Here is a 13,258-nt window from a genome sequence, read left to right on the forward strand (position 1 = left end):
AATGCTTTTTTAATTGGATGTTCGTGTCTACACAGTGAAGCATGAGATGCCAACTAAAACCTCTTGTTCTACAGTCTCACAGTTATTTATTTCTTTAGGCCGTTTAGTCTTGAAAGTACAGCACTATGTTTGTTTTATGAAAGAATCTTTGTTCTTACTTGACAGCTTCAGTATCTTATTTGCTACCTTTAGAAATAAAGTCTTGAATTTCCCCTTGGACAATCTTGAAAAAAAAAACATTTTTGAATCTCAAAATTGGGCTCCAATAGAAAAATTGCAGATAAGTCCAATTGATTGTTCTGCTGCCCAGTCAGGGTCAGATTAACTCACTGTGGTCCCAAAGCAAAACATTTATGGGTCATTTTTGGGAGAATCTAAGGACAATATAAAGTAAAAATAATGAAGGCCTTCAATCTTGATTTATACTTGAGGGGGCCTTTTATTGGATTATAGTAAATGGGGTTGGGGTTAGGGTTAGATGTAAGGTCCATATCATTTCAGTTTATATTGAGCTTTAGTGATAGATACTGTATTATTAAATGTATATTCAGACAGAACAAGAAGCAAATTTCCCCTTTGCGTCATTTGTGCAAGTTTGACTGTTGAACTGTTTTGTGTTTATTCACCTTAAACAGTCATTAACACCAGTGTTTGGTGTTTCTTTTTATTTTCCTCCATTCTCTCACCATCTCCCTCTTGTCTCGTCTCTGTACGTTTAAGAAACAGATTCCCAAAGCTCCTGGATTCACACCAATGTTTCGCTCAACATTTCCAACTCTCACAGACAGACGTGTCTTTGCATCTACTTGCATTTTTTCCATCGACTTTGTGTGTTGTTTAAAAGTCGTTTCACGTTCTGTCTGACCTCGCAACCACACAATGAACCTGGAGCCTTCGGGACCCCTGAAGGTCTGGGGTCTTTTTAAAAAAAAATTTTTTTACCAGTTGGTAATTCAGTCTTGTTCGCAGTGCCATCTGCTTTAAGCTGAATATGAGCCTGTTGTAAGATGTTTATATAGACATACTGGGAAACCTTATGGCTTTCATATGGAGCTGAGGAGATGTGAAACAGCATAGTGTTAAACTGTTTCATGTGGTATAGTGGCGAAAACCGATGCTGTAGAGCTATATTTCTCTATAATATAAATTCAGTCCAAGCAGCAAGTTCATTGTCTTCTATTGGATATTGATAAAAATGAAAAAACTAGAAATTTAATTACATATAACAACAATTGATAATAAATTATAATGTGTTACTGTTTTGTGGAAAACATGCAGGTTGAATGTTCCCCTAATCTTTAAATCCAGAGCAGTACAGCATGATTTCCATTAAGAAGCATCAGTTAACATGCAGGTTCCTAGCCTGGAGGGAGTGTTAAGTTGTATCTGTGTTTCCATTAAGAATATGCATGCTGCTGTAGCTCCGGGGGAAGATGCCGTTTTCATAATTAGCTGCACAGCAATTCAGCGTTCACTCCAAAAACAAACTCATGTAATTACCTGGAACCAGTCTTCTCAGGGCTGTCTCTGTGTGTGTGTGTGTGTGTGTGTGTGTGTGTGTGTGTGTGTGTGTGTGTGTGTGTGTGTGTGTGTGTGTGTGTGTGTGTGTGTGTGTGTGTGTGTGTGTGTGTGTGTGTGTTTTCTTGTACTGCTACCTTTGAGAGGACTATAAGTAGTTGTTGAACTTGTGAGTACAATTTTAGAAAGTGTGGACATTTTCTCCAGTCGTCACTCTTTAGAAGGGGTATTTAAAGGTTAAGACATGGTGTAAGGTTTAGGTTTAGATTAAGATTAGGGTGCATTATGTCAATGAATGTCCTCATAAGAATAGCAGTGTACAAATGCTTGTGTATGTGTGTGTAAATAGGTGTGTCATCAAGGCCAGTGCTGCAAATAGTTTCATGTTCCTTCTCCATAACAACATCCTCTCAGATAATTGCCTCCTTCCTATTTACTGCACACACACATACAAAGACACACACACACACACACACACACACACACACACACACGCACGCACGCACACACACACACACACACACACACACATACACAAACACACACACGCACACACATACACACACACTTTATCTATCTCATCATACATACTCTTCCTTCTGTGCCACTATCTTCTTCTTCAGCTCTAGAGCCATCTAGTGGGCATTTATTGTAAGTGCAACTATTTGCACAAATATAAAAACACATGAAACTATTACATTTAATCCGGCTTTAATCTTTTTTCCTCTCTGTTTAATCTCTTTCAATCATGAACGAAGGATTTGCATTGAGGTGAGAATCTGAAAAAAGTAGGATATTTTGGTAGACATGGTGTACAGACGAATATATCTTTATCAGTGTTAGATCATTTATTGAAATGATTTAGTCATATTTTGAAATGAAATTGTTTGAGGTTGCTTGTTAAGCTCATCTGCCACAACATGTGACCCAAAACTGAGAAGTACTATTATTGGAAGGGGGGGGGCAGGATTTGTTTTCAGTTGTATTTCCCCTTTAACAAACTCAGTGCCTTACAGTTATCCAGTCACTTTGCTATGCATTGCACACTGTAGTTCTAATACAGAATTTAAAATATAAATACCCGCTTTATGTATAATTTATGAAAAATTCAAATAACACCTCAAGGTTCAGGACCAAGGAGGAATATATTTGCATCATCTTTCTAACAAATCCAAGTATTCAAAAGGATTCATGAGCAGGAAAAAGGGACTTCCAGGGCATGAGATACAGCTTCTTGAGCTTTGAGTAACAAGTGCCAAAGTTTGACCGAGACGTGACTGCATTTGGAACTTGTTGCATTGACCATCTTAATATGTGGCCATCTTAAAAGGTGTGAGGAGCTTTTTTCCCCTCATTCAGTTGAGAGATAAATTATGGCTTTGTTGTCTAGATCGTCTAAATCGACTTTTAACACAGTTGAATTTAAAATGATTTGACTTAATCCTGATTAAAAACAACTGTGACGCTGATGATGATAGATGTGCTCAGACATCTGCTGTTTTACACCTTTACTGTAATGTCACATGTGACACTGTGACACCACTGCTGCAAGGCAACAAATTAAACCACTTGATGGCAGCAGAAAAAAGATTTTCAGCTGCTGTAAAGTTGCTTTTTAAATATGAAAGTTGTGTGTAAAACAAACAAACAAACAAACAAACAAACAAACAGCAGGGGCAAATAATACAAACATTCTTACTACAGCAGCTTCTGATTAAACTCTTGAAAACAGATGGCAATGTCATTTTTCTAGATGGATTTTGAACAGAGAGTATAAAATGAAATGGAAACAAGCACATGTTGACCCAGCTCATCGATGATAGTGTCGTATTTATTGGTATCTAATACAGATAATGTAATGAAAACACATTTAAATCTGTTTATATAATGATATTGGTAAAGGTCATGAACTGTGATCACTGTAAAGGTGGTTAATGTGTGTGTGTGTGTGTGTGTGTGTGTGTGTGTGTGTGTGTGTGTGTGTGTGTGTGTGTGTGTGTGTGTGTGTGTGTGTGTGTGTGTGTGTGTAAGCTGGTGTTATAGAGTGATTAGTGTAACAGCTTTATAATAAAATGCCACAGTTTAATTACATCTCTCTCTCTTATTCTCTCTTTCTTTGTTTCTCACACACACACACACGCACACACACACACACTGGTGATAGCTCATCAGGGCCAAACTACCAAGCTCCACTCTTCCTGTTTCTGACAGCGAAGAGCACGCCATGTTATCTATGACACACACACACACACACACACACACACACACACACACACACACACACACACACACACACACACACACACACACACAGAGAGAGAGGTGTCCGTGGCTAGCACAGGAAGAGAGCTGACAACAATCTGCAATCAACTCAAAAGTGGTCGAGAGACAGAAAGAGAAACACTTCTGCTGCTGCTGCTTTTCTAATTAAATAAATGTTCTCTCAGTTAAAATATTTAGAAAGTAAAGATGGAGGTTGGGTAGTAGGGGGGGTTGATCAGACAAAAAAAGAGGGAATCATGTGGCAGAAGAGATGGAAAGCAAGGGAGTGGAAAGGAAGAAAGAAAATATAAATAGGAGATTAAATTGCACTGGAAGGGCGAGAAAAAAAGAGAGGAAGTGGAACCAAACAGAAAAAGGGAGGAGGGACGAGGCACTGAAGTCATGTGGGGAGGACTGAGGGAGAGAGGGAGGGAGGGAGGGAGGAGTAACGTCAAGTGCAGCGAGGAGGAGAGAAGAGAGAAACCAGTAGCAGCATTAGAAAGGCAAAAAGAAGAAGCAGCACTAGTGGTACAGAAAGTAAGAGAAGGAGTGAGAGAAGAGGAAAAACTGAAGATTTAAACTTTCTTTTTTAAACATCCTGATTACTTCTTTGGAGTACCTGTGGGGGCGAGGAAGGGTCAGACACACACACACACACACACACACAAACACACACTCATACACACACTCCTGACTCATGCTCCTGCTGGATGGAACTATGCCGATCACACCCACACCTCCAGCTGTGCACAAAGGAGATCGACCTGTGCGAAAAGAGATGCATTTCTACTATGTGGTGGGTAAACTCATGGTCCTGCATATGTGTGTGTGTGTGTGTGTGTGTGTGTGTGTGTGTGTGTGTGTGTGTGTGTGTGTGTGTTGCACGTGTGTCTCTTATTGTTTCTTGCTGCCATGCAACCTCTTCAATGTCATTTCTCTTAATTTATGTGGAATTTGCTGACAGGCTGTGAATTTGTCTGACTGAATAATTCCTTCTCTTAAAAGTTATTTTAGTCCTAATTTTGGTTGAAATGAGTTGCTTTCACTTTATTTAATCCACTTTAGTCATTGAACTATGTAAGTTTAATGTGGCATTGCATAGAAAAACGAAGAGATTACAGAACAAGGTGATCCTCATAAGTTAAAGGTCTCTGATTCAGCATATTTATCCGTCACATGGACTCTGTAGTTCTTTTATTATCCATGTTTTTATTGCACTTATGTCATTAACCACAGTTGGACTTTAAAGCAAAGCTCCCACCTGACTCATTTTTTCATTTCGTCATCATTATCATCCACCAACTATCCTAAATTACTGCTCTGAATATTTCTCCTTTACTTTTGTTGTTACACCCAAAAGACATCATTCCAGTAAATTAAAAAAGTCAAATGACTTGTTGGCCTGCAAATATTGTTATGCTCCCCCTTTGAATTTGGGATCAAGGCTCCACCTCTGTTAGTTTCATCAGATGGCAGAAATCCCAGAAATCCGAAAATCTAATCAGTTGTTCCTTGGCTTGGCGCCTATCTGTCCACCAAAGTCGTTGAAATACGTTTTTAGAACCTCATATACAAAACACACAGGAAAGGAAAAAAGACCTCAGGCAGAGGTGGAAAAACTAACTGTGTTGTCTTTTGTTCCCTAAATATCTGACTGCAGACGTGAATAAACTAAAAACTAGGACTAAGTATAAAAAGAAAAAGAGAAGTTTTGTTGTTGTTGCATGGAAACCTGGAGTAAATTTCCTGATGCTGTAATTCTTCCCTTTCTTCTTCTGCTTTGCACTGTAATGCCTCCAAATATATGAAGGTAATCTGAAACTAAGAAACACAATCAGAATCACTTGAGGGAGTCTGCTTCTGGTTAATCTGATGACATCTTTTTTAATGGAAAACATCTTTACATTAAGCTAACGGTGGTACTGAGAAATCTCTACTCCGAGCTTCATGCGGAGGCTGCAGAGATGGACGATATTACTCATGCAGAAATACAGTTTATGTAATGTGGTTTAGAATGAGCTTTGATGATTATGATCATTTATTTCCTTTTGGTGTGTTCTCCTTATTTGGAGTCTTATTAAATCTTCAATGAAGCAATACAACTCAGTTTTAATTTGATAAATGCCTTTGCTGATACCGGGCATTACCTTCAGCCTGCAGCCAGTTAAGCCTCACTGTAATACGAGCTGACTTAGTGCAGATTAACATTATTAATAGCATAACAGCATGTTTTTTTTTATATATGTACATGAAGGAAACTCAAAACCAGCAATGGAGAATCAGAATCAAAGTGACTTTAAAGCTGCATTCATCACTTTTCTACATTAACAGCTGATTAAATGATTGATTGTGACGTGAATGATGTGACTCTCACTGACAGACTTACTGTAAGTGATAACCCAGCTGCAGTTCCTCTTATCTTAACAGAACTTTTTAGCATCTTTCAGCTTTTTGTTTTGGTTTTTATAGAAAGCTTTGCTACTTTTTGCAACCCCCCAAAAACCCTCTGATAAACCCACTGTCCACCACCTGCCCTGCACCAAACAACAGGTAGAAAGAGTCAGAAACTAGCTGGTAGACATAATGAAGCATTTAGCAATAAAATGGCCAAATGTTTTTCTCAGCAGTTGGTGGAGACCAAAAGCAGAGTTGAAAGGAGAGTGAATATTAGATACAATCAACAGTTGGCCAGTAATGCAACTTCTAATGACTCCTAATGTCTGCTGGATGTACAATTAGGCAACTGTGTCAACGTTGTGTTTACAGATTGTCCCAAAGTGACCAAAACTGAAACTAGAATTAAAAGCATGGAAATAGCCAAGAACAGGCTAATAAAGTTACAAGATGTGTCTTTGTATGGAAAATACATTATTTATTGTGTTCAAGTGCCAACCATCACTGGTGACAGAAGTAAAATTTATGGGTTAATGGTTGTTAACTTGTGCAAAAAAGTGTTGAAAGCTGACAAAACGGTGGTATGAATGTGTGTGAATGCTAGCTTTCATCTGATGAGCAGGTTGGCATCCTGCATTGTAGCCCCTGTCATCAGTGTATGGATGTGTGTGAATGTAGAAAAGCGCTATATAAGTACAATCCATTTACTTGGCAACAAAGTGGACAAATATTTTTCTTAGCAATTGGAGGAGACCAAAAACAGAGTTGAAAGGAGAGTGAATATTCTCTAATTGTTAGCAGTTAGCCAGAAATGCAACTTCAAATGTCTGCTGGATATGAAAAAACAAGCTGTTGTGCTTCCCCAGAGTGTCCAAAAATAAATTAAAACTTTTTTAAAAGCATGGAAATAGCCACAAACAGGCTGATAAAGGTACAGAATCTGCCTTTGTATGGAAAATACATTATTTATTGTGTACAAGTGCCAACCGTCACTGGTGACAAGTACAATTTATGTGTTATGGTTGTTAAATTGTGCAGAAAAGTGTTGAAAGCTGACAGAGATGCATGAAGCATTTGAGTCTGCAGCAGTGGAAGTGCAACTCTATAGCGATATACACTCACTTGCCACTTTATTAGGAACATCTGTGCAATCTAATGTAATCCACAACAACAACTCTGCCATAAATTCAACTTTTACGACGGTTATACATTTTCAGTTTTTGGTTGACACTGTCAGAAAAAGGTGATAATTCTATTTTATGTTTAGTATTGGGTCACGGACTCATGGTTTTTTGGATTCTGTTTCGGTTTCTTCTGTTGTCCGGTCCTTCTTAGTCCTTCAGTTTTGCTTGTTTATATTTGGATTGTTGTTCTGAACGACTGCCTTGCATGATTGGTTAGCTGTTGTGCACTGTGGTTTATTTTCATGTGTTTTCTTGGACAGGTTTTTTAACGTATGCTGGGAGTGTTTTCTAGGTTTTGGTTTTCACTTTGCTCTCTGTTTCCCTCCTGCGTTCTTGCACTGATCCAAAGCCCATGTTTTCCCCCCTCCACACCTGCCTTGCATCATATTCATTAGCCTTGCCCTGCCCTGACCTGCCCTGCCCTGCCCTGCCCTCAGTGTTTTTCCCCAACCTGTTGTGACCTTCACACCTGTCTGTTATCTGTCCCGACAGCCCTGCCCTGCTCCCAATGTCTTCCCAGCCAATAAACTTGGAGCCAGACCTTGTGTCTAGTCACCTGTTTCCCATTCATTCCCTTATTAGTTCTGTCTGTATTAAAGTCTTGGTTGGCAGCTTAATTTCGTTGGATCCTCTGGTCGGTCTGGTTCAGTCATGCCTTGTTGTCAATTCTGGGAAACTCCGTGAGCTTTTTGGGGGTTTTTTTGTTTGTTTTTTTGCCGACAAATCCAATCATTAAGAACTTTTTCTTCAGCACAGCTTCTTCCTTCAGTCTCTGCATTTGGGTCCACCTGCAACCACTATTCATGATATATTGAGGCCATATTGGGTGCAATGGTGGACTAGAGTGTTCCTAATATTTTGCTCCCCTAATGGATGTTAATGGACAAAACGTAAGGTTAACCATTCAATATAATGCAAACCATTTCCACCCAAATCACTACAACCTTAATACTACACGTAAAAATAGAATTATCACCCGTCTGACAAATGTCAACAAAACCTGAAGATAAATAGCCGTCGTAAAAGTTGAATTTATAGCAGAGCGGTTGAATTGGATTGCATTCGATTGCACAGATGTTCCTAATAAAGTGTCCAGCTGAGTGTACGACACATTTTATGAGGTGATTATTATTTGTAAAGGATTGGTGACTCCCTTTTATGCCGTGGAGTCTACAGCTCGTATGATTAAGTGTGTGCTTATATAGAGAAATAGAGCATCAAGTACAGCTCGAATGTATTCATCAGTATGTGTGATCTATGTCATAAGACTTATTTAAACCTTAACTGAGATATTTTTCACTCCTTACAAATCTGTCTCTTACTGTTTGAAAGCCAGATGTACAGTAAGTTATGCACCTGGAACCACCAACAAGGGTTCAGTGTTGATATCATAAGGGCATCCGGGCATTTGTGGTGCGAGCTGTCAAATGAATTGCCCTCCAAGGGATTAATAAAGTTGTCTTGAATCTTGAAAGGTATTAAATACACCTTGAAGGTTTAGTCATCAGCATTAAAAAGGACTAAATCTCTACTGTAAAAGCACTATTGACACAGCTTTTTTTATTGTGTCATTTAATTGAGACCTTAAAGAGTTGCATCCCTTGTAGGGGCTTGGGTCTTGAACTTGAGAATTGCTTCATTATGTCCTGATACTCGACTTGGACTTGTGAGACTTGACGAAAAATCCTAGAAAGGTGCGGAAAGAGAGACTTTGCATTGGTTCCCTTGGTTTTACATGCAAAAGAAACACCATTTATTGAGTCATTTCATTGAGACGTTGAAGACTTGCATCCCTTGTAGGGGCTTGGGTCTTGAACTTGAGAATTGTCTCAATACTCGTCTTGGACTTGTGAGACTTGACGAACAATCCTACAGAGGCAGAAAGACAGACTTTGCATTGCTTCCCTCTTTAGATATTTCATTTTTAGGCCTTTTCATTGAAAGTGCTTGGTTTAACATGCAAAATAAACACTATTAAGACTCTTCACGATGGCCAGATACCATGTCACTCACTTAATTTGACTTGAGACACTTTGACCATCTCCTGGAACTGAAAATCTGATACCTTGATGTCAAAAAACATCAAGATTGGTTGTTGTTTTGTTTTTTCAGGTTATTTTCACTGATAAATTCCTGCTATCAGACCTCAGTTGTAACTTCTGGAAAAGTCTTTACGAGAGTCACTTGCTCCTGTTTTGTGAGTTATTTGCAGAGACATGCAAAGTATCCCGAAAGCTGCCAGAAGCTGTTTTATAAGCGTTGGAGTGTTGTTGAGAGAGAGAGAGAGAAAGAGAGTTTTAAATTGCTCTAATTTGGCTTTATTCATGAGAGGACTGCCTGCAGATGGATGAAGTATGAGTGTGTGTGTGTGTGTGCAAGTGCAATGATGTGGTCATTTCTTTATGACTGAGGATTGAGAGTCTTTGCCATCTGCTTTGGAGTATCACTTGGCCACGACTGTCAAAATCGAGTCCAGCTAAATCTTAAAGTTAATAGCACATATTTAACACACTCTGTATCTTTGCCTCTTTCTTTTTTCTCCTTCTTCTCAGACATCATCAGACAGCTGCATCGCTTTTTCTCTCAAACTATTCTTTCTGCATCTGCTCATCTGTCATCCCTCGGTTACGCTCTCTCACACACACACACACAACGTTTCTGCCATTAACCCATCTGTCTCTCCCACGTTCCACGACTACCACGGCTCATATGGCTCAATCATGTGTTGTGCTTGTCTTTTTTTTTTTTTTTTGATTTGTGAATCTGGAACTTCATTTGACTCCGCTATGAGGCCAGTTCCCATTAAAGTTCCGAGCCTGACGGGGGTTCATATTTATGGCGTGAAAGCTGCGGCCTCGACCTCCGCACCTGATGCAGAAGCTCATTAAGTTTCATGGCTGTTTGTGTCTTTGTGAGGTGATGAGAGAAGGTCCTTTAAAGGTAAAGGATGCCTGTCGTCGCTGTTTTTTGAGACTGAGGTGAACTTTTGTCCGAGGCAAAACAACGTTAATCTTGTCGGATACGTTTAAAGGGTCATTTCGTCCAGTTTATAAAATGACATGTTTTTTCATTTACTTTTTAACCATCATGTTGTGTTTGGTTATTTGACCCATTTTCAAGATTAGATGTGTGAAACATACTTTTAACCTTTACATACTGTTCATATCCTGACTCATAATTAGTCTTAACACCAATTCACATTCATAAATTCCCCATCAGTCATTAATACATGTTTTATTAATCCTTCTATTTGTCTTTTTTCCATAAGATTAATCATTCACGATCACTATTTTGTGGTCTAGTAGAACATTTTATAGAATATGATGAATATAGCTTGTTTGAAGGCTGATTTTTTTTAATTTTGTACATTTGCATCTTTAAAAATGTGTATCAGCAGCACAAAACATTGAAAAAAGATGCATTTTATTTCCATTTTTTGTATACTGTGGTTCTCATTAGTAAAAGTCCTGCTAAAATAAATGTGTATACGGTGTTTCTACAGCTCTGAAATGTAAAAAAGGTGTCATATCTGACCCTGAACAGCATGTAAGTCCATAATGGCCTACTGAATACAATATAACACATTTTGCTTATATGTCTAATTTTAAAATGCCTATTTAACAAAGTTAGATCTGTCATGTTATGTGTCAAAGTACTACGATGACAGTGTAATGAAATTATGTAACCAGACACACACACACACACACCTCCTCTCCAACAGCTGTATAGCAGTATATAGGCTGCAGCTGTCTCATGTTTATTTCTCACTTCTCACCACACACCTTGAACACACACACACACAGACACACACACCCACATTGACCTAGTTCACTTATGGGGAAATTACATAGACTTACATTTCTTGGAAACTTACCCTAACCCATAACCATCTAAGCTTTAACCTAACCCTAACCTTAACCACTGACAACAAAAATCATCTTTTTCTGAATTGTTTGCACCCAGCTGCCCCAAATTAAATGGTATTTAGTCTAAAATGTGTCCCTGAAAGTAAACACACACATCACCTGTCCTCCAGCTGTACATGATGAGTTGAGTTTTCACTGGAACTAGTTTACTACTGAAGAAATGCTGCAGAAATCTGTTCACAGTGAGACTTTGGAGTAAATTCATCAACAGCTAATAAAAGAGATGGGGTTGTTTTGTTAACTGTTGTTTCCCAGGCCCCGAAAAACAACTCTGAACTTTGCACTAAACATGGATGAGAAGTCCTCAAAGTGCTGAAGCTTTTAACATCTTAATGAGGACAAAGCTGCTGATGAAAATCATATGATACAATAAAACGCTTCAAAACATCTTTTAAATCTGTTTTTTAAAGTCAAGAATGAACTTTTTTTTTTTTTTTTTTTAATGCTTTAAAGACCAAACAAACCTTTTCATTCACCTTCTTTGAGCTGTAACATAAAACTAAACTATAAGTGAGAAAACGTGCTTTGATGTAATTTGGGTGAATTAACCTTTAAGCTTCTTTAGGCAACCTCGATTTATGAGCTTAAATTTAGTCTTTCTTCTGTTTTTTTTGGTGTTTTTTTGGCAGTTTGCAAACAAGTGAACACATTACAGCCTCCAACTAGGACTCTATATCTGCACTGCAAGTTAAATAAATAAAAAAAAGTTACACATATTTGTATATTTCATTTATAAAAGCGTCAGTATAAAGACGAGGTGGCCTCACACTGTTTTTGACTCCTATGAAATCTGCTTTAGTATCCTCTCTTCTGACTTTTTATTAGTATCTTATTTCATTTTATTATCCCTTCCTCTTGTTTCCGATCACTTCAGGGGTGAAACACGGAAGCTGAGTTGGTTGGAAACAATCATCTGTTGTATGACGTTCATGTTTATATCGTACAATAAAAATTCCAGGTCAATAAAAATGTTAAAAAAAAGGACACAAAAGCAGTAAAATCCTCTCCATCAGATTTGTTCTCCAATGAATGATGAAGAAGCAAAAATATTCCTAACCTGAACTTATTGATTGATTTGTGCTTTTTATTCGTAGACAAATACACAGAACGTACATCAGTGCAGTCGATAAATAGACGATAATTAAAATAAATATTACCAGGCATGACTCAAAGTTTCATTTAATCTCTTTCAGGTTTTGCTTTATGTCACTTCTTGCCCACAAAAACCACATCCTCAATAATGCACTGTTTCAGGCCTTTAATAGCAAGATTTGAACCTTGATTATATAAGTCTATAAAAGCATCATCTTGTTGTGTCTTTCTATTTCTATCAGAACATCTGGTGCGCTCAAACTGGCTAAAAATGAACTTGAATCCAAACAAACAACTCTTAAAGATGTATTTTATCCACCGTAGTGAAGTGTAGACACGATTTTTTAACATTTGAAAACTGTAAAAACACCCCAAATGTCTTTTGTTCTGAAATTTGATGACTTTTCCTAAAGTGGCCTAAAATGCTATGTTATACTTTTGTATAGGTGCTACAAATGTTTGTCCATAGTCAGATTATCCCCGTATCTATTGACATGTTTTTTAGTGAAATGAATAGTTAATAGTTTTAATAAGATAGTAGTTATGAGGATTTCTTTTTATGATGTAGCAGTGAAGACTGATGGCTCTAATGGTTATACAATAAACCCCACAGCTCCATAAAGTTCTGCTCATTTTACACTTTACATATAAAATAACATTTAACCACCAAAAAGAGACATAACAATAACTAAAACAGACTTAAATTGACTAAAGAAACCTAAAAACTACCAAAAACAGACATTAAAATGACTAAAATCAACCTACAGTTAGTTTGAGTGACAGCTGCCATCTAGTTACCATAGCAACTTTGAGATGGAATGACTAAAGAGACTCAAAACTACCAAAAAGAGACATTTCCATCATCATTGCTATGTTATATTT

General features: G+C 37.8%; 1 protein-coding gene across 1 annotated transcript in view; it reads left to right on the plus strand.

Moving 5' to 3' along the window:
* Positions 1-4,469: 4,469 nt before the first annotated feature.
* arhgap36 (Rho GTPase activating protein 36) overlaps positions 4,470-13,258 on the plus strand; it is an 82,571-nt gene continuing 73,782 nt past the window's right edge. The window contains exon 1 of the mRNA XM_062444953.1: positions 4,470-4,576. Within this exon, the coding sequence (XP_062300937.1) occupies positions 4,478-4,576 (99 nt within the window). The 5' untranslated portion in view covers positions 4,470-4,477. The remainder of the gene's footprint in view (positions 4,577-13,258) is intronic.

This window comes from Scomber scombrus, chromosome 23, assembly GCF_963691925.1.
Source record: "Scomber scombrus chromosome 23, fScoSco1.1, whole genome shotgun sequence".
In the NCBI taxonomy this organism is placed as follows: Eukaryota; Metazoa; Chordata; class Actinopteri; order Scombriformes; family Scombridae; genus Scomber; species Scomber scombrus.